The sequence below is a fragment of the Lonchura striata genome, chromosome Z, assembly GCF_050655825.1.
Source record: "Lonchura striata isolate lonStrDom1 chromosome Z, ASM5065582v1, whole genome shotgun sequence".
Classification (NCBI taxonomy): Eukaryota; Metazoa; Chordata; class Aves; order Passeriformes; family Estrildidae; genus Lonchura; species Lonchura striata.
In genome coordinates this window covers 86,310,980-86,335,733 of record NC_140740.1, presented here as the reverse complement: position 1 = coordinate 86,335,733, position 24,754 = coordinate 86,310,980, and the positions used below count along the sequence as shown (strand labels likewise).

Here is a 24,754-nt window from a genome sequence, read left to right as displayed (position 1 = left end):
TGGGCAGGGGAGTTTGGCAAATCCCCTTTAGCTGCAGCAGGAGGCGAAGACAGGTCTCGAGCCCATGAGCCTGTGCAGGTGCCAGCGTGACCCTGCCGTGGGGTACCGGGGTGCTCTGTGCCCTGGGCTGGGCAGTGGCAGGAGGGATGCACCAGGACACCCCACGGAAGCTGCCATCATCACCAGCAGGGCTGATTTGCAGCGCTAAACCAGAAATTAGAGTTGTTTGTGCAGCTGTGTTGTAAGGTGAAGCTCTTCGTATGACAAAACCAACTGTAATTGCTTTGGCTTCTGGTGTTCTGCTCTCTTACAGGTGCTTCTTAAAATATGTTAATTGTCCTTGTAAGTATAGCCTCTGAACCTCATGAAAAATAGTGCTTCTGCCAGGCTAGGGAATAAGCTGTGTCTTTCTGCTCCTGGGCTGTTGTGCAGCTCAAGATAATTCTCTTCAGAAGGTCTGCAAGCTCTGGGTAAATAAAAAACCAGGGTATTTATTTTTCATATTATTTTTTTCCTCTCATTGTGCAAAGTGGCTGCTGTTTGCCAAGTGTTTTCTTACAGACTTGATGCATTTTAAAAATCCTCTTCTAATGGCTGGTGTTGGGTATAGAAAACTCTGGTTTTCGCTTAAAGTTGTATTAAATGAAATAGCTGGAATGAATTGGTGGTTTCTGACCCCGGGGAGAAACTTCTCAAAAGTGCATAAATGCTGCCAGTGTGATCACACACTGATTGAGTCAATGAATTGGCACAAACCTTCTGGCATAAAACCTCCTGAAAATTATTTATCCTAAAAGGCTTGGGGAGGATTCATCCCTAGCGTGTGCCTGTGGGCTGGTTTGGGGCTGAGGAGCAGCTGGGAAGGAGAGAGAAGGTTTTCTATGGATTGTGTAGAACAAATTCCTGGGAACAAGTGCTGGGGACAGGGAGTGTTTGGGATTCAGTCCCAGGACACCCACAGGATGCTGCAGAGCTCCTGAACTCCTGCTGCTGCCATTGCGGCTCCTGTGAGGAAAAGCAGGTTATGGCAGAAGGTTTTGTATTTGTTTCTTCATTTTAGACGATGAGAATATGTCTGGGTCACAGCACAGAGGGCAGGGACAGCTTGGAGGCCACGCTGGGGGTTTTATTTAAGGATGGGGCCATCTCGCTGAAGGAGCTGGGTCCATTGGCATCCCCGGGCTCCTCCTGCTCCTGCCTCATTATGAGCTGCAGTGGCAGGGAGAAAATCATTGAAATGTAAACTCTGATTGCTCCAGCCAGCTCTCTGCAGCTTGGGACTGTGCCAAGGGCACGGCCAGCGCCGCAGCCGCCCGGGGCCCCCTCGGCTTCCCCGCGGTGGCAGAGCCAAGCCTGGGCCTTAAATATCCTTCAGCCCACCGTGTCTGGGCCTCGTGTGGAGCCAAGGGAGGTGAGAGATTGTGGCATGGTGGGGAATTTCTCTGCCTCGATGGGCAGGGTACGCCCAGAGTTCATTCACCCCACGCTCTCCTGGCACTGCATGGGTACACATCCCACCACAGGGCAGGCTGCTCCGGGGCCTTTGTGCTGCAAAAACAACCACATTTTCTTCTCTGTTTGTGCAATTTTTCATCTCAGTTGCGCATTTAATAGCCCCTGTGCTGGGGTCAGGCAAGAGCCACTGAGCCAAGGAACAGGGAGCTGAGTGCAGGTGCTGGGGCACAGCCCCAGGAATGGTTCCAGCAGGGTAAGTTAGCTAGATCCCAGCTGTATCCCCTCTTGCTGGCTGGGATTAATCATCTTCCTCTTTTAAAAAACTATTTTTGAGAATTCCTGCCCTGATTCTGCTCCGAGGGTGTGAAACTGTGGCGTGGCAATGGCAGTGCATGCAAGCCCAAGTAGCAGTGACTTGCTGAGCTAACTCCAGGGTGAAAGATGGGGACAGCAGCGGGTCTGAGATGCTGCTGTGCTGGTTCTTATGGGATTGGGTGGGATGGGTCCTTCCTGCCCTTTTCTGCCCCGAGGAAGGAGTTTATCCGAGGTTATTTGTTACAGGCAGCCTGGCTGCTGTTGAGGAATGTATTTACAGGGGAGGATTTTTGCTTTGTTGTTCTTTCTTGCTGCCAATTACCAGGCAGAGAGAATAATGACCCTGAATGTGAACTCATGCATCTCTTCTGGTGACTGAGAAAGAAGGCTGTGTTTGTTTGTGACAGTATTTCTATACATATATGTTTAAACTACTCAGTTTGCTGTAAAGCAGTGCAGTTCTAGGTGTGCTGGACTTTTAATTTACACACCGATTAATTTGGAGCCCTGTCCAAAACAGGAGCAACGTACCCTTACTGTGATGGCTGTCCTTCAGGGAATTCACAGGAGTAGCCCCACTTGAGCATGGAGGTGCACCTTGGACTTCCTGAGCTAGCCACGGGTGTAATAAATGTCAGGTAATGCAGGTGAAACTCTGAGCTGGGTGTTTTTGTGTGGTGCTATTGCCTGATCTTTGACCCTTCCTGCACACAGAGGCGTTCGGTGCTGGTTAAAGGAACATCAGAGCAAACTGCAATCCAGGTCAGGAAAACGACTGCTGTTATTGCAGCGAAGCCTCAAGCTGTGGCAGACACCTGAAATGTTTGCAGAACACTTTAGGAAGAATTTGCTGCTTATCAAAACTGTGAAAAGTTCCCTGGGAGCTTTCTGTGTCGAGCTGGTTGTAAAGCAGTTGCCCTCGTAAGCCTCTGGCCTGCTCTAAGACACGTCTTGTTGGGATTTGGCTTAACCTGAACCTTCAAGTATGAGCAGAGACCTGTCCAGAGATGGTGGCAGAGCTGGGAAGAACCAGGCGTGGTGGGTGATGGGCTTCATGTGGCTTTCCTCCCGTGAACACTCTTTAATGTGCTGTCTGGGCCATGGTGAACTCATCAGTTGTGCTAATGAAGATTTTTGAGGGTTTGGTATTTCTGCTCTTTGCCTTTCCTGTGGTATCCAGAGGGTTTGGAGAAAAAAATCCCTACAGGGGAGAGTCTGCAGCCTGGAAATGTGTAGTTTTAGATTTCTCCAGCCGTGCTCTCCTTTTGCCCTTGGTTTTTCCGTGTCTGAAGTCTTCTCCAGCTGACTTAGACCTGGGAATCACGGGGACGAGTTGAACATGTCCAAGTAGGGGCTGTGGGACTACAAGAGCTGTGAGCAGCAGGTCTGTGACACTCACTGTGAGCAGTGATTAATTGCAGGTGGTGACTCCCAGCCCTGGTAGGGTGTAGGAGCTGGGATGGTGGTGCAGCCCCTCCAGCAGCGTGTGCCACCTGCTGTGCCACCATCCTTTGCCATTTTTATCCAAACCCGCTCTGATTGTTCCTTTTTAGATTTCACTATTAATTTCCGCCTCCCTGAGCAGTTTTCTGTGGCACTGACTTTTGCTGCCCTGTGTCTGTCCCCAGGAGCCAGCGGTGCTTCAGGCCCTGCTCTGGCAGTCCCAGTGGATCAGCAGCAGTGCTGTGTAACCCCCCTGGCTGCCCTCCCTGGCCATGTGTGGTGCAGGGCAGGCTGAAGCGACCCTCTTCGTGTCCCCCTTAATGCACAGCCCTCATTTCCCTCTCTCGTGCCCCCACACAGGCACTGTGGTGGCACCACTGGGGTGGCTGTGCCTTCTCTGGCTGCTCCAGGTGCTTCCATGGATCTTTAGTGGGAGATGTGTGTTGTGTCGTGGAATCCCAGAATGGGTTGGGTTGGGTTGGCGCTTCAAGGATCATCCAGGTCCAGCCCCACGGACAACTTCCCCTATCCCAGGTTGCTCCAAGCCCCATCCACCCTGGCCTGGGACACTTCCAGGGATCCAGGGGCAGCCACAGCTGCTCTGGGCACCCTACACCTCTGGGACACCCATGTCCATTCTGAGTTTTGGATATTTTTCCCGGCTCTCATCCACAAATCTCTGCTCACCATGTGCTTCCAGCTGTTCCTTGAGAACATCCTTTCCACACTTGGGGTTGACCAACCCTTTCAGACCACAACCAGCTCCCACCTGAAGCACCACAGGCAGCCCACGAAGGGATGAGTTTCCCTTGGTGGAGCCCTTACGCCCAGCTAATGCAAACCTTCACCCTTCCTGTGAGTCACTGCCCAGGCTCCCTCCTGGAAGTGCCACAGCACGTGAGGTGCTGGTAGGATGTGCTAAACACCACTTGCTGGGAGCAGGATGTGTTGTGGGTGAATCACGGCCACTGCCTGCCACAATAGCATGTTACACCTCAGGGATGTGGCCTGGCGAGTCACTGCTCTTCAAAGGGGAAAAAAGACCCTGGATGTATTCAAAGGTGGCTTTTTAAAAATCATGGGCATGTCTGTTTTTTTCTGGAAGCCCCACAGGGATGGTTTCAGGTGGCACAGGCAAACCTACAGCTGCCAGAGCAGGCTGGGCGTGAGCAAGCACCTGGAGCTGCTGACATGTGTATTAGGAAGTGAGCATTGAAAAGGGCTTTAAAACAAAATAGAAATAAAAAACATCTGATCCCTGTGCCTGCTGAGGAGCTGGTCCGTGGTGCTACACCCCAGGCAAGAAGGGTTGGTGTAAGCATATCTCAAGTCAGCCAGTGGATGCCAAGATGCTGAGATGATAGAAGTTGTAATTTTAAATCTAATTAAGCTGAGTAACTCTTTGTGGATTTATGCTGCTTAATTATTGTGAGCTCTGGGAAGGTGGGTGCTGTGGGTATTGCTGTTCTTTGCACAGAGACTGCCGGGGCATGGCGTGGGGCTCCTTCAGGGACACTCCATCTCCTGGTGGGGTGGGCATGGAGAGCTGGAGGTGGGCTTCACATGGCAGCACTGGACTGCTGTGGCCTTGGGCTGGTCCCACAACTCCTGCTAGGACCACGCGTCCTGTTCTGCAGGCAGGTTGAAGGAGAAGGCTCTGCTCCAGAGCAGAAGGTGGATGTGGGAATACTGGTGTGACTCTTGCCAGCTCTTCCCACACATGTGGGGTGACTGTTTGTTGCTTATCTGATTCCTCTTTCACCACCATGTTCAGTGGTAAGAAATAAAATAATGAAAGAAATTGAAGATAAAGCACTGCCTATCCAGAGCTTGGTTGGTATCTCATGTCTTTGATTTCTTCCAAGGCCAGGTGAGACAGGAAAGCAATTCTCTGCCGGGTTAGACTGTAAACAAGTGCACTGTCCTCTTGCAAGCAGTGGTACCAACAAGGCACGTTCTAGCTGAAGCCAGACCTGTAACACCACGGGAAGGCTCTCAGGGAAGGCAGGTCTGCTGGGCTGTGAAGATCTCACCTGGTGCAGAGCTGCCCTCAGGGGTGTCTGCAGGGCCTCCCCTGCTCCCCGGGCTGGGATTTTCCCCCGTTTCTGTCGGGGAGCAGAGGTCCCAGGGTGACAGACCCCAACTTGGCAGCACATCCTTCACGGCCCTGGCCAGAGAGACAAGCAGCCCTTATCTTGCTCCTGTAAACCCTGGAAGCACCAGGTGTGAAACCTGTCACTCCCCCTCCCTTCTGCTTGTTTTCTCCTTCCTTCTGCTTCCCAAAGCCTTTGTTTTTTGTTCGGATTCTGCCCCAGCAAGGAGACAAGGAGTTCCTCCCCGTGCAGACGAGGGAAGCGGTGGTGCTTTGCCTGCCCCGTCGCAGGGGATGGAGGCAGAACTGTTAAATAAAACACTTCATTTAAAAACAAGCAAGGAGGAAAATCGAGGTGTCTCAAGGTGCAGGTCTGAGCTCTGTGGAGCCCTGGGTTGAAGGGCTGATGCTTTGGGTGCAGCTGGTGGCGCGGAGGGCTGTGGAATTCACCCGGGGGCAGCTGCTGCTGCCCGGCCCCTGCTCGTCAGAGCTGCTTTGAAGCCTCCTGTGCTTTTTGCCATGCCAAAACAAACTCAGAGTCGAGCCTGTCAGAGCGAATCTTCATCTCTCTGCACTTTGCCCTCCCCGCCGCTGGCGCGGTGAGGGGTGGCTGTGCTCGCACCCCTGGGTTTTGGGGAGCCCTGGGGTCTGTCCCCCTGCTGCCCAGGGTCACTGGAGTGCTGACCAGCTTGGAGCCACCTGAGCTGCCTGCTTGACCATCAGGGTGGGCCTGAACCATCCTGGGCAGTGTAGCCTGACTGAATTTCCCTTTCAGCACTCGGTGTTGGGGATGGCTGAGGCTGCTCCAGGCAGTCCCCAAAAACGAGCTGCAAGCAGGCTTTTCCTCCCTAAGCACTGCTCTACCCAAAATACAGGTTTGCATCTCAAAGTCCACCACCAGGTGTTTGAAACCGTGCTCTCACCCCAGTGGAAATATCCAGTGGAATCTCCCCGGGGCTCCTCTTCTTTTTCTTTTTTAATATGGATTTCTGCACCACACACTTTTTATCTTTGCATATAAAGCTAGTTCTCAGAAGCAGAATATTCTGTTTGTCAATGCCAAAAGGTCTGTGGGCCCTCTCCCTCTCCCTCTCCCTCTCCCTCTCCCTCTCCCTCTCCCTCTCCCTCTCCCTCTCCCTCTCCCTCTCCCTCTCCTTCTCCTCTCCCTCTCCCTCTCCCTCTCCCTCCTCTTTTTTTAATATTATCTTAATTTTTTTTTTTATTATTGGGCTGAAAATTGTGCTGTCTCCTGCCAGCCTTTGCTCTGGTGCAAAGTCTCAGCACCGGGGGGTCAAGTGAGGTAAATCAGCAGAATACAAACCCTGCTGTTATTGACTAAACTTTGCCCGGATCTCACCTAATCACCAGCCTAACACGAATTTAAGAGCTCCAGATCCTTTCCTGTGAGGAGAGAGCTCAGCCCCACATCAGCACTGGAGCAGCCCTCATCCCAGGATCCTTCCAGGGCCCTGGCATCCTTCTGCTGCAAAGAGTGGCATTTTTGAACCTTTTGGATATAACTCATGCCTGAGTGATTTCTTGCTGTTACTTTCTCTTTCTGGGGTAGCAGCTTTACTGCTTTTTTGCCCTTTTTTTTTTCTTCCCCTACTCTGACAGGATTCTGCTGTAATTTTCAGTCACTTGAGAGGTATTACCCAAATTTAGGCTGTTGTTAACTCCCAGCAGGATGGTTTTTGGTGTCCCTGTGTGAAGAGCAAGCTGGATGTTGTGGCTGATGGAAAATCTTCCATGTGCACAAGAGTTTTGACTGTGGGCCCACTCAGCTCACAGCTAGTGGGGTTTCATCCTCCTAGCAAATCTGAAGGCAGTTTCTTGTCTCTCCACTTTCAGTTCTAACGGCTGAATGTTTCCAAAGGAGGAACCTTCCAACAAAACGATTTAATTTCCCTCGGTAATATTTTGGGCACAATCTGTTGGCGACTCTTTTATCTGGCGTGCCATCTCTAGGCTTATAACCCTCTTTGATGTGGCTCATTCAGGGGAAAAATGGCATTACACACTACCTCAATCATTCAGATGTCAGAGAGGATATTGCATTTGACTAATCGGGGGAAATTTGGGAAGATTTAGTAATGCCAGGAGACATGACCCACTTCCAGTTAAACGCTTTTCAGACAATAGAGGTTGTGCTAAGTGGTGGGGGAGGGAGAAACACTCACAGAGTAGAAAAAAGTGAATAGTTACTTATAATTTTAAATTTTATTGGGCTGACCCTTTCCTAGGCTCAGGATGCGCTTGCTTTCTTTTAGTGTTTACTTTTTACTTTTTCTGAGAGAAAGGTAATACTGATGCTAACTGGTTTATCTGGAGACGACCATCGCTGTGCTGTGGGTACCCGTCACCTTTGGGATGTGGCTGGTGGATGCTGGATGTGGCTGAGGGTGTTGGGAGCTGTGGCCCAGCGAGGTGTGGCTCTGGTCCAGCTGTGGGTGACCAGCGGTGGCTGGGGATGTGGGAATGGATTTTGGCTGTCCCAGCTCAGGAAGGTGCCTGCCCAATGATGTGCATCTTAAGTGCATAAAGAATATTAGTCCACAAAGCAAGATTTAAGTTTTTTTCTTGTGTTCCAAACGTTCAGTGTGGCTCATTCCTGATCCTACAAGTGTCTGGCCAAAACCAAACAGAAACTGCAGAGGTGCAGCTCTGTGATGTTGTAAAACTGCGAGATAGCCAAACCTAAGTTTGTAGTATATAAACTCTTACTTCAAAGGCTACAAAGGAGAACATTCTTTTAAGAGGCAACTCCATAATTTTTAGTGCTGCAAGTTCTGTCAAGCGGCTTGTGGCTGTTGCTTTGTGCAAGGTTTTATCTTTGCAGCCATGTGAGCCGAGCAAAAGCAACTTACTTTGCTTAAAGCTTATTAAACCCCTTATTAAAAATAGTTCTGTAATCCTTCTGGAGTATGGCAACAACACTTGGGTCTAATTCCATATTGTAGCTAAATTCACGTTGTAGCAATGTGCAAGGTGCTGCTGAGATGCAGACACACGACATTGCAAGATCCTGGAGCGAATGTCCGACGTGATGGAGCGACGCCAGAGCCCACCTGAAAAGGCTAAGATGAGCTGTGCTGCATGGGCAGCATTTTGGGGCAAAAAGTCCACCCTAGAGATGTGCTGGAACTGCTGCTGGTTTCTGGAAGGGGGTCCAAGTCTTCAGCCTTTGTTGCTGCTTTCACTTTGGTGTGATCATTCAGGCGTGGGTGTTTTTTACTGCTCTGCTTTTGCCTGCAGCCAGGATTCCACTGCTCTCCTTCCACAGGACACAATCCACTCTTGTTTTCTGAGCTGTTCCCCAAAAGCTGCTCTTTGAAGAGCCACATTATAATAGAACTTGAAGCTTAGAAATAAACCTCAAGTACCTTCAGCGAGCAAGCTAGCACCTTCCTTGGGTTAAAATCTTTCTTCTTCTGCCTTCAAGCTTCAGAGCCAGTAGACTGACATTTTTTAGATGCATCCCCGTTGATAAATGCTGCTTTTACGTGCAGTTACAGAGATGGCTGGAAGAGACGTAGCCCTGACGCTTGTCTAGATAAATTAATTTCCTTGGCACACACCTCTGGGTGTCTGAGCTGGTCACTGGGGGCTCTGGACTCTGTGTCACCCCTGTGTCCCACGAGTGACTCCAGAGGAATTTCTGCAGCATCAGCGGTGGGTGCTGGATGCCCAGAGCTCCTGTGAGGTTTGGGGGGCTCTGGAGTGATGGCCAGGCTCGGGCTGGGCAGCAGGATTGCCTCCCTCTTGCCTCCCTGCTCACACTCACCTGCCTGGGAAGCAGATGGAAAGCTGGGAACAGCTAAAATGTTCCTGGGATCTGGACAAACCTGTCCTGGCGTGAGGCTAAACTTCAATATAATTAATTTGTCTGGGAAGAGAAAAGGCCAATTTGGAAGGACTTGGCTTCTCTCCCCCCGTTCACACAAAACAAATGTAATTTTTCAAGTCAAGGCAGAGCAAAATCAGTGCAGATCTGAAGCAGGGCTCATATTTTGAAAGCTGAAGAGCTTTTGAAACACCCCAGCAGATGGAATGGGCCCTGGCTGCATCTGCCTTACCTGCTTTAACCCCATAAACAGCTCTGACCCTTGTCTCTTACAGGTCTTGTACATAATTTATGTCTGATTTGAAAGTTGGCTGCTCTGTTAACACACTTGTCCATGACTGATGCTCGGAGGAGTCTCCTGGGAGCTGCAGTGCCCATGCCCAGGGCTTGTGTTCGATGGATGAGATGCATTAAGGATGTTTAAGCTGCTGGATGGAAGCAGGCCAGTTAAAAACGGAGACACGGCTTTTCCCACCCGTGATTTGAGGCAGAGCTCAGGGAAACCTGAAGCCACTGAGTGGGTTCTGTGCTCTGGCCATAAACCAGCAGCCAGGGGGTGGCTGCCGTGTCCTTGGTGCCACAAACCCGTGGTGCCGTGCTGGGTGTGGGTGTGAAAATGCAGCAGTGGCCGTGAATGTCTGTGGGGCTGGGGTGGCACCTGAGGCCTCGATGGGTCTCTGCAGGGGCTGTGTGTCCTTCCAATAGCCAAACCCTGCTGGTGCTGGGCTGGTGTCCTGCAGCCGTGTCCCTCGTGTCCCTCCCAGCAGGCAGGAGCCCCGCTGAGCCTTCATCTCTGCGAGGATGCTGCGAGCCCCCTGAGCTGCCCTGCCTGGGGTCAGCAGCTGCTGAGCCCTCTGCTTGTGTCCAGCATCCCTTCCACATGCTCACAGAACCCCCTCAGTTCGGGGGATTGAATCAGTTCCTGGGGATGTCTCTTGCATTTTATTCCTGCAGATGGAATGTAAGACACTGGGGATAAATTTGCTGCAGCAATAAAACACAGGTTAGGAGAGATAATGATATTAACTGTGGCAGTCTGTCTCACTACCGGAGCAGCCTCTACCCTCTTCTGTCTTGTGATGAGGAGAGATTTGTGGCTTATTTTCCCCTGTGTCAGTGCAAAATGAGATGTGGGCTTTCTCCTATGCATGCAAATCCTGAAAGAAGTGTTGGAGGAGCAGGGAAATCCCAGCTTTCCCAGAAAGAATTCCCAGCTGGAAACAGGCTGTGGGGATGCTGAGGTTTGCTGGCTTCCTTTGAAACAAAGCCCAGGCCTTTGACAGGGCTTTGTTGGTAGATGGACAGAGGGGAAACCTCCTTTCTGAACAGGCTAAAATGCCTTCTGAGCAGGTTAAGCTGCTTTCCTGTGAAAAGAGCTTTTGTGGAAACCAGTCCCGTGGGACGCCTCCCTGGGACATCAGTGCTGGCAGTCAGGAGCTGGCTTTGTGGATGTGCTGGTGGCAGCCAGGCTGTCCCCAGATCCTGCACTGCTGTGGCCATCAGCGCTGTCCTTGCTGACCTGGCAAAGGCCTGGGACATGCTGTGTCCTGAACGAGGTGGCTTCTCTGAAATGCGTCAGTCTGGAGCTCAGATCCACGATCCTACAGCTGGAAATGCCAGGAGCATGGAAATATGGGGCTTCTGCAGACCCTCTGTGGGGAAATCCCAGAATCACAGAAGGGTTTGGGTGCAAAGGATCTTAAAATTTATCCAGTCCCACCCCCTGCCATGGGCAGGGACACATTCCACTGTCCCAGGTTATTCCAAGCCCTGTCCAGCCTGGCCTGGGACACTCCCACGGATCCAGGGATAGCCAGAGCTGCTCTGGGCACCCTGTGCCAGGGCCTGCCCACCCTCCCGGCCAGCAATTCCTAATTCCCAATCTCCCATCTGTGCCTGCCCTCTGGCAGTGGGAGCCATTCCCTGTGTGCTGTCCCTGCCTGCATTGTCCCCAGTCCCTGTGCAGTGATTGAAATCAGTGACTGAGAGCATCCAGGAAAATCCGGAGGGAGGCGAGCACTGGGCTGAGCTCCGCGGGGTTGTTGGGCGTGTGGCTCTGCTCTGCTCTTCCAGCCTGGTGCAGGGGACATCCTGCTGCTGGAAGTGACCCCGATTTGCAAATGCAACACAGGGAGGTTGGGGAGAGGAGGGGAAAGCAAATATTTGCCTTTCTGTGGCTGAATCCATCTCGCTGATGCTCTGATAGGTCCTGCTCCTCTCACACTCGAGCTTCTGCTCTTACTAGAATATTTTTGTTTATACAAAGTGGGTCTTATCTCCACTGCAGCTGGGAATTGGGAGGCTGTGCTCTGGCAGTGCCTTTGATAATGCCCTGATAAGGGCTCGCTGCCCCTGGCAGGGAGGAGGAAAGCCAGCCTTGCTGCCCTGGCAGGGAGCAGCAAGGTCAGAGGTGCCACAGGGAGGTGGGAAACTGAGACAGTGGCAAATGCTGGTTTGGTATCTGGGGTGAAGAGGGTGGGTTTAGGTGGTTTGGATGCAGCTCTGCACGATGATAGCACCATGCCACGACCCAAAACAGGATTTTTTTTTTTTTCCTTAATAAAGGAACTAAGAGTACTCGTTGGAAAGTTTGCGGCAGCCTCCAGTTTCACCCCAGTGTGGGATGGAAGGTGGAGCAGCTGTGAGGGGACATGAGCTGCTTCACATCTCTCTGCTGTTTGTAGATCACATCCCCCTTGGGGAGGGTACCAAATCCCTGGTGCATCCATGAGTGTGCATGGCCACTAATGCCTCTTATGATGCATTTGGATATTGGGGAAAATTCCTTTATGGAAGGGGCTGTCCAGCCCTGGCTCAGTCACCCAGCGCAGTGATGGAGCCCCCATCCTCACAGGGATTTAAAAGCTGTGTGGATGTGGCACTTGGGGACATGGGGCAGTGCTGGGAATGGCTGGAACTGATGGCCTGAGGGCTTTTCCAAGCCAAGTGATTCTGGGGCTGTGTGGTTTGGAGTGCTGTGGGACAGGCCCATGCTGTGGGTGGTGCTGTGGGTTACCATGAGTGCAGTTGGCACGTGAGTTCAGCTGTCCCTGCCCAACCACTGACCCCTGCAGCTTGAAGGAACTCAGCTGCTGGGACTGACTATTTTGTCAGAAAAGGCAGAGACCTTTGCTCCTGCGCGTTCTGAACTGGGAACTCTCAGAATGGTTGGCAAAATCTTCGCTTTTACAACAAAATAAGCTTGAAAAATGTAAAGTTTATTCAATTTAGTTTTTACTTCCTCATTTTATTCATCTACCTAGCAAAGCATGAAGTCACCCCTTAGAGAGAGGGAAAAGTGGCAGAGCAGTGTTTGGTGGAGGTGGATTTGAGTTACTCTTTGGCCCTGGTTTGAGTGAGCTCATGACTTGTCTCCAGCAGTCTTCTGTATGTTGTTCCCCTTCCCTGAGCCCTTCCTGCAGAACACAAATGCTGCTTTTGTAAAGGCACCACCTCCCAAATCAACTTCTGAGATTCAAAATTCAGGGATTGATGGAGATGTTCTTTCCTGAATCCTTACTCATCTAAGCAATAAGTACAGTTATACTGCTATAACTTCAATATGTGTTATTTGTTTTGCTGCTTTTCTAGTTAATAATAAATGTTTTCCTCACCTTGGGTGGCATGAGTAGGTCTAACTGAGCCTTGAAATGGGTCAAGTGCTGAAGCTGAGCTGATGGGACCCCGTGGCCTCCAGGCAAGTGGCATCAGTTGCTGTGTGACCATAACTTCTGTCCTCCCCCAAGGGAAAGGCAGCCCTTGGGCAGGAACTGATTTCCTGGTGCTGGGGCAAAGCTCCTCGGGCCTGAGCCAGGGAATGTGTAGTGGGAACAGAAATCTGACAGATGTGGGAAGAGCCAGAGCTGAGGCTTCCCTTTGTGGCAGCCCTGCAGCCCTGCCTGTGCCTGATGGGAATAAAGAAATGCTCCTGTGGCACAGGGAGGGCTCCTGTGAGTTCACACATCTCCTGCTGGGACAGGGATGTCCTGTGTGCCAACCCAAGAGTGGCTCTGTTGTGGGAATGGGGAAGGCAGGAGGAGCACCCCATGGCTGAGTTAGATTATTTTGGGCTTTATTTTTACATCTATTTTTATTTTCTCCTTCTGTTTGGGTGCTTTGTTCTATGGACACTTCAGTGTTTCATGAGAGTTGTGTTTGATTTTCCTGGGAATATGTGTTTGTGCACAGCTGAGGCAGCCACCCTTCCAGAGGGAAGAGATAACCTTGGATTTGTCTATCTTTTCTGGGGACATTGCCAGACCAGGGGAAAAAAAAAATCAAAATTCAAACCAGAAGGTGAATTTAGAAAAGCTACATTTTGTGGTGGTGATTTTTGTTTTGTTGTTTTTTGTTTGTTTGGGAATTTAGGTGCCCTTTTTGTAAGCATTTTCCCACTTGGGCAGTCTTCTGTATGTTGTTCTCCTTCCCTGAGTCCTTCCTGCAGAACACAAATGCTGCTTTTGTAAAGGCACCACCTCCCAAATCACCTTCTGTGATTCAAAATTCAGTGGTTGATGGTTCTTTCCTGAATCCTTGCTCATTTAAGCTTTTGTCTCCCCTACCCTTGCTGGAGGAGATTGGATGTGGTATTTAGGGGATGCTTTTCCATAGAGTTGCTGTGTGGGGTAAAGAAGAGGCTGCAGGATATGAGTGTGGGAAGATCTGGAGAGCCCAAATTTCAGTATTTCAGCTGGACAGCTAAAACTGTGTGGGAATGAGAAGGAAAAGAGCTGACTGTCCAGCCATGCTATGCATTGCATTTTATATATTAAAAAGAAAACCTCGTTTTGTTTGAGTTTCATTGGATACGTGTTTTGAACCAGTGTTAGCTCAGCAATTGCAAAACCGTGCTGATTTATTTCACAGAAGATACAGAGTCTGTACATGAACATGGAGCAGCTCGTGACACAAGTGCTCCTCTGAGATCTGCTCTAAAAGCATCTTGGCAGCACCAGAGCCAGTACAAATCACATCCCCAAATACTCGGAAATTACTGCAAGAGAGAAATTTAGGAAGAAACTCTTCCCTGTGAGGGTGGGCAGGCCCTGGCACAGGGTGCCCAGAGCAGCTGTGGCTGTCCCTGGATCCCTGGGAGTGTCCCAGGCCAAGCTGGATGGGGCTTGGAACAACCTGGGCTAGTGGAATGTGTCCCTGCCCATGGCAGGGTGGCCTTGGGTCCCTTCCCACCCAAACCATTGTGCCATTGTGTGGAAATGCAGGAGCAGTGGTTCCCCCTAGGAGACCTTTCCTCTGCCCTGCTGTTCTCAGCATCTGGGAGTGTCTGAGGGTGTGTTCACTGCTCCAGTTATTTCAATTTAATGCATTTATTCCAGCTTTGTGTCTTGATCACTGGGGCTGTTCTCCAGGTGTCTCCTTTCTAACAGACCTTGTTGCTGGAATTCTTTTTTAATTACCTCTAGTAAAACATTACTGTGTAAATCCCTGGTGATCAATTTGTTTTCCTTTGGTTGCTCAGCAGTGAAAAGGATGCAGAGGTGGCCACGGGGGTCTTTCCAGCATAGCCCTCTTACTGGAAAATGCTGAAAAATGTCCTGTAACTTTAAGTCAAACCCCTTTGAATTAACTATGCCTGAGTGATGTTCCAAGAGGGGTTTTAATGCCCGAGTTCTGGAGATGTGAGGGGTTACTGCGCAGGTTGATTAATCCAATTACTTCTTTTGAGTAAGGTTAACAGTCCAGTCTGGTGGAGAGGTTGTACTGCAATTAATGGTGAATTTTGGTGTTGTTTGGGTACAGTGGTGCCCAGCGGGGAGCACGGCTAAGCTCTGGAGTGGTGGGGGATGTGCTGTGGTCCCCTGGATTTTGGGAGACACTGGTGACACCCTGAATGCTGCTGGCGTCACTGCAGTTACAGCCAAGGAGCAGCCACTGCTTTAAACATGCCCAGCTGAAAGCCCTGCTGTCCCCTGGCTGCATCCCTGCACCCCAGAGCCAGGCTCCTCCCAGGACCATTTTCATCTAAAATCATCTAACATGGGGTGGTCACTGCCCTGGGAAGTGAACATGCTTGTGAATTTCCCTACAGCATCACAAGGCTGTATGACAGATAGAGGACTCTGAAAACCCAAGGGAAAAAGGCCATTTTTGACTATTTAATTAAACCCAAAGGCTTTTTTTTTTAAACTATTCATTACCAATCGGCTGTAAATGGTGTATATTGAGCATGTTTTGTATCCAGGTTATGTTCACAAATGAGTACTGAACTCACATGGATTTCGGATGGAAAAGGGGACAATGATGGCAAGGTTACCTCACATCACTGCTAAAGGTTTTGATTAATTGAGAATTACAGGAGAGAAGGGTAATTAATGCCAATCAAGAGGGATTTTCAGAAAGTAGCCTGGAAGGATTTCACTCTTGCAGTGTGACAGACTGGTGAAAGTCAGGCTACAGGGACACTTGGTCCCTGCATGGAGATTTTAGTTAGAAAAAGGCAAAACCTGAGTCTGTAAAACCCCAATAACCCTTACTTTAATAATAATAATAAAAAAGTGTGCATGACTGAGCTGTATGTGAAAGGCTCATCCTGGGACAAGGATTTTTTCGTGGTCCTGTGCAGCGTGGGGATTTTTAATTAATCACTTTCCAGGAAGGGTGAGGAGTGCTGGAGGAGCTGATGTGGCTGGGTGGTGCTGGGCTGTGGCCATGGGCACCCATGAGTGCTGGAGCCAGGGGAGGTGCCTGGGGAAGGGGTGCCAAGCTCCCTGCTCCAGGATGGTGATGCCCACAGCTCTTCCAGGGAAGTCTGCAAGTGAAGTCCTGTTACCTGCATTGGCTTTATCGACAGATTTTTGTCCTTCCCAGGGAGTCTGCAGAGATTTTGGGGGCTTGCCAGAGCATCTCTCTTTCTGGCAGGGGATGGACAGTGATGGTGAGCAAATGGAAGTGTCTGCAGGGCTGAGGCAGGCCTGGCAGAAGGGAAACTCAGTGTTTTTGTGGGGCAGTGCTGCCCTGCTCAGACCCCAGGAGCTGGGGAGGGGACTTGCAGCAGCGCCCTGGGTGTTGACGTCTCTTGGAGCTGCTCTAACCACGGTGGGCACGAAGTTTTGGAGGGCTTTGCAGGGTTTGGTTAATTCTGCCGTGGAGCACATGCTCCAGCACTCCAGGCTCAGCCCTGCAGAGGGAAGAGCCCTGCCTTGCACGCCGTGCCTCACCAGGCTGCTCCCAGCTCCCAGCCTTGGCTGTGCTGTTCGGAGCCACCCAGGGAGGAGGCTTTGGATCCACCCAGGCTGTGCTCAGCCTGATCCCGGCTGGAGAGGACTGCAGAGACACCCCGAGTGCTGCCAGCTCCCATTAACCCGGCCCAGCCCTCCCCTGCCACACCTGGGGCTGCTCCCAGCTGTTTGCTAGGGTGGTGCAGGTGACAGTGCACATCCCCTTGCTGGCCCTGCTTTGGTTTAGTTGCTTTTTAAAGGGTAGAGAAGCAAAGTGAAAATAGAAGTTGCTGCACTGCCCGGAGCAAACCATGGTGTCCCAGCCCACGAGGCAGTGGCTCCCCAGCCCGGGGTGGGGGGAACTGCCTTTTTTACCCCAGATTAAGACCAGATTGTTTATTTGCGCTGTCCTGAAGCACCTGGGGCTTTACCTACTTCTGCAGCATCCGATGACTTACTGGGAGAGGAATTCTGCAGTGAGAGCAGGACTGTGTGTGCACTCAAGACCTTGACGCTGAACTTGTCACTCTTAATTAGACCTGTGATAACGAGCGACGCCGAGATGCCACAGAAGAAGTGGCGGGGGAGATGTTGTGAGCACATGAGTTGGCTTTTAGTAACATATAAGACTATTGATTAGTCTTGGAATCTGTCCTGAAAATCACAGCTAATTAATGAAAAGCCTTCAAGGGTACCCCGAGTATTTCTGTCCTGGTGTCAGGGCTTGCCTGCAGCCCCCCTGTGCTTGGTGCCAGCTTTCTCTCTGGTTTGGTGGCATGGGGTTGGTGCAGTGATGAACTGCAACCTTTTAAATGCCCCTTCGTTAGAAATGCTTCTAATGAGCCAGTGGATGAATGCTGCAGATGCTGCTTGCCCAAGCACTGCCCAGCTGCTGTGACACATTTTCAAGTCACCATCGGAGTTAATTTGGGCAGGGAATAAAGTTCCACAGGGAGAACTAAAGCAGATTTAGTGCTGGTGGGAGACTTGGAGCCATCCATCAGCATGACAGCTCTTCAGGGGGAGAGGAGAACACCCCTGTGTCTCGAAGGCATCAGTGAAGCACAAATTCAGGGGCCTCTGCAGTGCCCAGGGATGGAGAGGTGCTCCCCAAAATTTAGGAGCCCTGCCTAAAATTTGGGCTTTGTCTGGGTGTGCATTTGTGTGTTTGTCCAGGGTCCACCTCCACTAGCACAAGGATGATAGGGAATATGAGGGGTGGTGTAGATAATGCCCATCTTCCTTGGCTCTGCTGTTTGTTTTTGTACATTTTTATGAGCCCTGGGAAACACTCAATTTGTTTGTTCTCATGTTGAGGAATTAGAGATGTTCCTGCAGAGTGCCACTGTCTTTCCCTTTACATTTAACACCCTCAGCAGGTTAGCACTTTCATTCTGTAGCTCAAAACAATGTTTTTTGTGCTTTTTAAGAAGTAAAACACTATTTTCCCTATCCCTAGAGCATGATGCTGTTGTAGTGTGTGCGCCCCACTTGGAATTGAAATGATGATTTGCTAGTTGTTTTGGTGTTTGTGGGGATTTAGAGTGAGGAAGAAGCTGGTCTTTTGCTACTGGAGTTCCCTGTTTGAGTGGATACCCTCTGGGCTTGTGCTGGAGATGCTGGATTTGTGTTTTTTGTCCCCAGTGTTGGGTACCAGCGCCGGGAGAAGTGTGCAAGCCTGGGACATCCCTGTGGCAGGCAGGGACACCCTCAGCCACCCCCTCCTGTCCCCTGTGAGGCTGTGCCAGCTGGTGGTACCCAGCAGCAGGCCGAGAAGCCAGACCAGGCTGAGACACCAGGGTCAGCAGGTCCGGCAGTCACGGCACAGCTTAGAGAGCCCTGACCCAAATTTGAGCTTGGCTTGTCTGTCGGGCAGGGGAGAGATCGCTCCTGGGATGAAAATCTTATCCAGAGGATGGGAAAGGGAGGATTATGGTTTGCCATCTGCCTCGAGATTCAGTAATGTAAATAATGATAAAAAAGGTAATGATCCACAAGTCCCTTAATGGAGATATTTTGCCTGGCTGCCAGAGCACCTCGTGGTGCCTTGCTGCGTCATGGGCGAAGCAGATTTTTCTCCTGAGTCGCTGCCAAGTGGGGCAGAAGGGAAGTTTAAGGCTGCAGGGCACCCAGGAGAGGTCCCTTTCCGTGTCCCCCTCCTGCCAGCACACATCCAGTGGTTCTCCCCAGCACCCATGGGCGCAGCAAACACAAACACATTGACCACAGCAGAGTCACTCCTTCAATAACCCCCTGTGGGACCCTGCTGCCTCGGGCACAAACCCCCTGTGCTGCTGACCCCAGCTCAGCCCCAGTCTGTAGAGAGAGAAGCTGTGGACATCCAGACAGGGGCTGCAAGTAAAGTCTTTTTTTTTTTTTTTTTTTTTTTTAATTTCTGGAAGAGCATCTTTAAATTATTTCTGGGAAGCGATCTTCGATTCTAGTTTAAAAATGAAAATAATGAACAGAAAAATGATACCCCAAGTGTGTGTGATATGGGCACTTTTATTTCCACTTACAGCATGCACTTTCCTCTTGGTTGAGAAGAGCACATTTTGGGAAAACCTCAGTTTTAGTAATAGATATCTTGTGAGTGAGATCTGCAAGGTGGTTATTGGTGTGTTTGAGTGTAAGCTGCTTAGCCATTCACAGGCTGTGTGGGAAGCCAGGGCTGACATTTGTGCTGGTTTTTCTTTCGTGTCTATTTTTAGTCCTCTTCGAAAGCATCCAGCAGTAGTGGACACTGAACAATATAGAATGAGGTTAGCAACAAGCCCACTGCAAAGGAGAAAAAAGTAGAAGTGTGTTTACTTAACAGAGAAAAATATACAGAGATTTGTCCTGATTTCCACCTTGTTCTAGTTAAAATTTGTGCATTCACCTTTGATTTTTTTAAAAAAATCACTCTTTCTGTTTTCTATAAAGTCCTTGCATAAGATTTTCTTAACCTGTGTGGAAGAACCTTTGTCACGACATGCTACGTGCTCACCTCTGTCACTGAATTCCCAGTGGTGAGGTGGTTGTTGCTATTTTATTGCCAGAATTCTGGGTTTGCTGCTGTGCCCTCCCTCTAGCTGCAGTTTGCTGGAAGGATTCCCCTGGAAAAATGCCCTTGACCCAGGAGCAATGAAAACTTCCTGGGGTCAGCTGTGAGTGTTGGCATTCCTGAAATAACTCGGGGGATTAAAACCCAGTAATAATAAAGATGGATTTGCTGATGTCCAGCTCGCCACGAAGACTTGCGACCGCCAAACAGCCCAGATGAAGCTGAGATCACTGGTTTTTAATATTTTTTACTTAATGGAAGATGATACAATTTTCTTAATGTAATGAAAATGATGCTCTGTCCATGGAGTTGTAACTCCTTGCCTGCAGACCTGCATCTCTCCTCGCTGAGATGGAGCACATTGCCCAGAGCTTGCTGGGAGTGCCTTTGGCCAGCACTGAGGGCTTTGAAACAGTAAAACAAGACCTGCCTCTTCTAATTTAATGTTGGTTTTAATCTGCATCCGCAGCGGCAGCCTGCTAAAATCTAAATCAAATCAGGAGGTGGGATTGAATTTATTAAGCTTCTGCTTAAGCTGTGTGGAATAATGCAAGAGGCAATGAGAGCACTGAATGGATTTAGTTTTACTGGGGATCTGGTTAAAAAAAAGTCACAAAGTAAACCATATATTTTTTATAATTTTCTTTTTGGAGCTGGAGCATATGGAGCTATTTCTAGTTAGTTTTAGCATTTGTTTAAAGTCATCTTTTCTTAAAAAATAAATTTAAAAAGGTAAAATGTATGGAAGCCCTGGAGTGTCTGGAAGTTGAGTGGCTTGCCCAGGGTTGTGTCTCCTGAGCCCAAACTCAAGTTAATCCTTCATTCCCAATGCTTTGAGATGGGCCCGTGTGCCCTCTGCTTTTCAACAAGCTCCTCCAGCAGATCAAGAGGCTGTTGAAGCTCTCAGGAAGCCTGGACAAGGATTGTGAAGTGGTAAAATGATGCTGGAAATGCAATTATGGGAAGCAGCATCTCACAGGGATGCTCTCCCCACCCACGCCTGGGTGGGCACCTGCCAGCGCCCTGTTTTTGGTGACACGGTGGCCCTCACCCGAGTGGGCTGACTTGTCAAAAAGAGGGGGTGTGAGGCTGTTTCGGGGCTCAGGTTGCAGAGGTCAGAGGCAGGGAATGCAGGGGAGGTGAGGGGGGTGAGCCCAGCGTGACCCCACCGGGGGCTGCCCCCAGGCCTCCTCAGGCTCTAATTAAAGCTGGCCTTGTAAAGACTCACCCGTGACACAGTGCTTTTATCCCAGCGCTGTGTGGTTGACATGTCTGGGATTTATGGCTGGAAGGGAGGGCTCGGGTGGGGGTTTGTGCAGCAGCCTGCCCTGCAGGGAGAGGAGGACGGTGGAGAAGCCCAGCAGGATGAGTGGTGTTCCCCCTCTCTGGATATGTGCGTGTGCACGCACGAGAGGACGGCATTAGGGATGCTTGGGGAGCTGCATTCACTGCAGCCTGTGCCGACAGCCCCTGGCTCTGCAGCGGGGTGGGGAGCACTCGGTGTGGGGAGTGCTTGACTGCACCTGGGACCTGCCAGCATGGGCTGTCACCAGTGCTCCTGGGGCCTTGCAAACACATCTGTACTGTGTGGTGCATTCTGTCCTGTGTGGTGTGTTCTGTCCTGCATGGTTCATTCTGTCCTGCATGCTGCATTCTGTCCTGTGTGGTGTGTTCTGTCCTGCATGGTGTGTTCTGTCCTGCGTGGTGCATTCTGTCCTGTGTGGTGTGTTCTGTCCTGCATGGTGCGTTCTGTCCTGCGTGGTGTGTTCTGTCCTGCATGTTGCATTCTGTCCTGTGTGGTGTGTTCTGTCCTGCATGGTTCATTCTGTGCATGGTGTGTTCTCTCCTGTGTGGCCCTTTGCATGTGTGTGTTTGCACAAAGTCTGGGAAAATCAGTTTTATTATTATCACTATTATTGTTATTATAACTCCGCAGTGTTGCGGGCAGGGTGGCTGGTGGATGAGCCCACACCCACCAGGCTGTGGGCAGTGGGTGCTGAGAGCTGTCACCCTCCTGTCACACCTGGGTGGCTCCTGGCCGTGGCTGGTGGTAAATTGCTGAGGGTGGCCCGTGGGACCTCTTGCTGCTGCTGCCAGGTTTCACCCCCAAAGGCACCCCATTTCAGGCTGCTCCAGGGTCAGCGTGTCCCTGTCTGCAGCCACCAGTCCAGGCAGGTCCCGGGCTCAGCCCAGCCCCGTGTGCAGGTTGGAACATTTGCAAGGTTGCCAAGACCAGCAACACCTTGTGTTTGAAGCTGCCCTGAGCTGGGTACACCCTGATCCTTGGCTATTCTGGGCACTTTCTTTCAGCGTGTCTGAATCTCACTTCTTGCCATTAGAGAGCTGGCACTGGATGAATCCACATCATCAGTGGGGAAGCGGCTGGTAGGGGTCCCAACCAGCCCCTTCCCCACTGCAGCCTCCTTTCTTTGTGGCAGGGGAGCACTGAAAGCTCATGAGGTGCTAGAGCTGGCATGCTGAGAAAATTCAAGTTTTCACATCGTTTCCCCGACTCCCTGGTAAAACTGTTGTTCTGGGAATATGATTGTGTGGCTCCATTAACATCTAAAGGTTCCTGCTGCTGTAGCTATTGAGCAGTTCTAAAAATAATTACGTGTGATAACATACAAAAATCTATTGCTTTTCAGCTGCAAAGTGGCCTGTCAGGTGGTGGCTGCTGCTGTGTTAACTCGTTGGTTGCCACAAAATGTTGCTTGGACATTGTGTGCTGGGGTTTGGTTTCAAATGAAGGCCAGAAGCACCTCTGGGGCTCTGGGGCTGCTGTCACTTGGGTTGGCTGGCATTTCCCCCAGCCCCTGGTGCTTTGAGTAGGAATAAGATGCTGTAGCTCTCATTTCAATCAGCAGGAGGAACAGGGTGGAGAGCTGCCCCAAAGGATCAGTAAATCTCTGGTTATTGGAGGGTTCCTGTTGGTGCTGTGGGCTGGAGGGGTCCAGCACCAGCCTGGCTCTGTGAGTCCGACAGCCTCATGGGCACTTGGGCTGAGCTGCACAGGTCTCCCTTGGTGACCCTAGCTTTGTAGATACAAAAGGAAGGTTAAATTTAACCTAATTGGCTAATTCATTTAAATCTAAGTGTGTTCCTGGAGCCTGTTTGTGTGTTCACCCCCAGCTGAAGGAGCTGGCTTTGGTGTCCTCATTTGCCTGCCTCTGCCCAGGGCTGTGGCTGGGGTCTTGCCCTACACACTTTGGTGTAGGGATTGATGGGGGTGAATCGTGATATTTCATTAAAGCCTTCTGGCAGGCTGTTTTTTTCTTCCCAGGGAAATTAAATTCCACGTTTACCTTGAGACTTTACCCTGCTTTGTTAGATTGGTAACGAGCCAGTGTACACCTTGTCCAGGGGAAAATTAGACTGAAAAATTAGACTTCTGGTCTGTAATTTACCCCAAGAACTAAAACTGGATTTATTTTTTCTTTCACTAAAATAAATGGTTTAGCTGCATTGACTTTACAATAAGTGTGAGGCTGCATTACTGCAGAATTAATTTATTTCTCATTTAATTTCCCGAGGTTTCATCGTGTTTAAACTTTTTCTTTCTTTTCTTTTCTTTTCCACCTCTCCAGTACACTAGGGTTTGGATTCCTGACCCTGATGAAGTTTGGAGATCGGCAGAAATTATCAAGGATTACAAAGTGGGAGATAAAAGCCTCCAGCTGAAACTTGAAGATGAAACTGTAAGCTTTTGAATGTCATTATTCTTTTTAGCAATTTAAAGCTTCGAATTAATGCGTGAAGAAGGCTGAGCCATTTCATAGTTTCTGTGAAGTGGTTTAAAATGTGTTTTATTGCTTTAACACTTCCAGCTTTTCCCTGCCTGGTCCCTCCCTAGACACTTGTGTTAGAGTAGGCTGAGAGAAAAGCCCTTGACCTCCATCATCTCTTTTCATCTCCTGGCAAACTTGTAATAGTCTGTGATACCAGGATGTATTTTTTTTAATAGCAGCAGTGTGTCAGAAATGCCAGTTTGTGCTTTTTGCTGCTGAACAAACTGTGGAGAGCACGGCTGGTGGCATCCACTCAACCTGGGGTACTGATGGAAAACCCACACACGGCTCAGAGGTGACTGCTGTGCAACAGCTTTCTCCACGCCTTAGTTTTTCTGAGTATAATCTTACATAAACCTCTTTTTTCCTCTGCTTTATTTTTAAATAAGAACAGCTTTTAAAAGGCAAAACCACAAAACTCATTTAAATGTAGATGTTCTCTAGCAAGCGCTGGCTCTAAATGCACAAACAGCCCGGGCTGTAGCATGTATACAGCCAGCAATTAATCATCCCCAGAGCAGGACAGAGGCTGGGGAGGAGCAGCTGCTCTCTGTTCCACATAAAAACCTCGTGGAGTGGGACACTGGGTGACAGCAGGGAATTGCAGATGAAGTTAACCACGGCATTTGCATCAGCTGCAAATTCAGTTTATGGGAAGGGAGCAGCCGTGCTGTGTACCCACCATGAGCTGCCTGCTGTAGCAGGAAGAATAAATACATTTTTCATGAAGAATTGCACCTAAACCATCTTTCTTCATGGAGCAGGTGGGGTTTCCTGAACTGTCTGGAGTGTGATCTGCTCTGATATCTAGAAGAGTTAGTAGAGACCACCCACTAGAAAATTCACATGTGCCAAGCAGGCCGAGCAGCTCCCATCCCCTCCAAGCCAGACAGTTCCCCACTGTGGGGAGCATTTTCACCATATTGCCTGGTGGAAGATGGAGAACAGGAATGAGCTGTGGTTGATTAGGCAGTTTGTCAAAACAGTTTTTCTTTCAGAGCAGCTAAAGCATGGGCTGTTGGCAGTGTGTGAGGGTGCCAGCTTTGCAGAGAACGTTGTTGATGTTGGGATCTGCACACAGTCCTTGGTGCTGTTGCTTTTTCCTGGCTTGGCCTCTGTGGCTTTCGTTGTCCTGCCCAGTTTGCTGTTCCAGCATAGGGCAACTTTCTGGGGAGGATCAAGGATGGAGGATGCTTGATGCCTTTTACCTTCCACAGTGATAAACCTGGATGAGGAGATGCACAGATGCTACCCTGCAACCCCTTGGGAGCACCAGGCATAGAATCACCATTTTATCGTGGAATGGTTTGGGTTGGAAGGAGCTTAAAGTTCATCCCACTCCACCCCCTGCCACTATCCCAGGGTGCTCCAAGCCCTGTCCAACCTGTCCCTGGATGTGTCCGAGGATCCAGGGGCAGCCACAGCTGCTCTGGGCGCCCTCCAGGGCCTCATTAGCAAAGAATTTACTCCTAATATCTTACCTAGGCCTACTGTCCTTCAACTTAAGGTAATTCCCCCTTGTGCTGTCCCTGCCTGCCTTGTCCCCAGTCCCTGTGCAGCTCTCCTGGAGCCCCTTGAGGCCCTGGCAGGGGCTCT

At 50.1% G+C, this 24,754-nt stretch overlaps 1 protein-coding gene across 4 annotated transcripts in view; it reads left to right on the top strand.

Moving 5' to 3' along the window:
* Positions 1-24,754, top strand: part of MYO5B (myosin VB) — a 143,753-nt gene that overhangs the window by 3,908 nt on the left and 115,091 nt on the right. For all 4 annotated transcript variants that reach the window (XM_031507268.3, XM_031507269.3, XM_085566994.1 and 1 more), the window contains exon 2: positions 22,958-23,068. In XM_031507268.3, the coding sequence (XP_031363128.2) occupies positions 22,958-23,068 (111 nt within the window). The remainder of the gene's footprint in view (positions 1-22,957; positions 23,069-24,754) is intronic.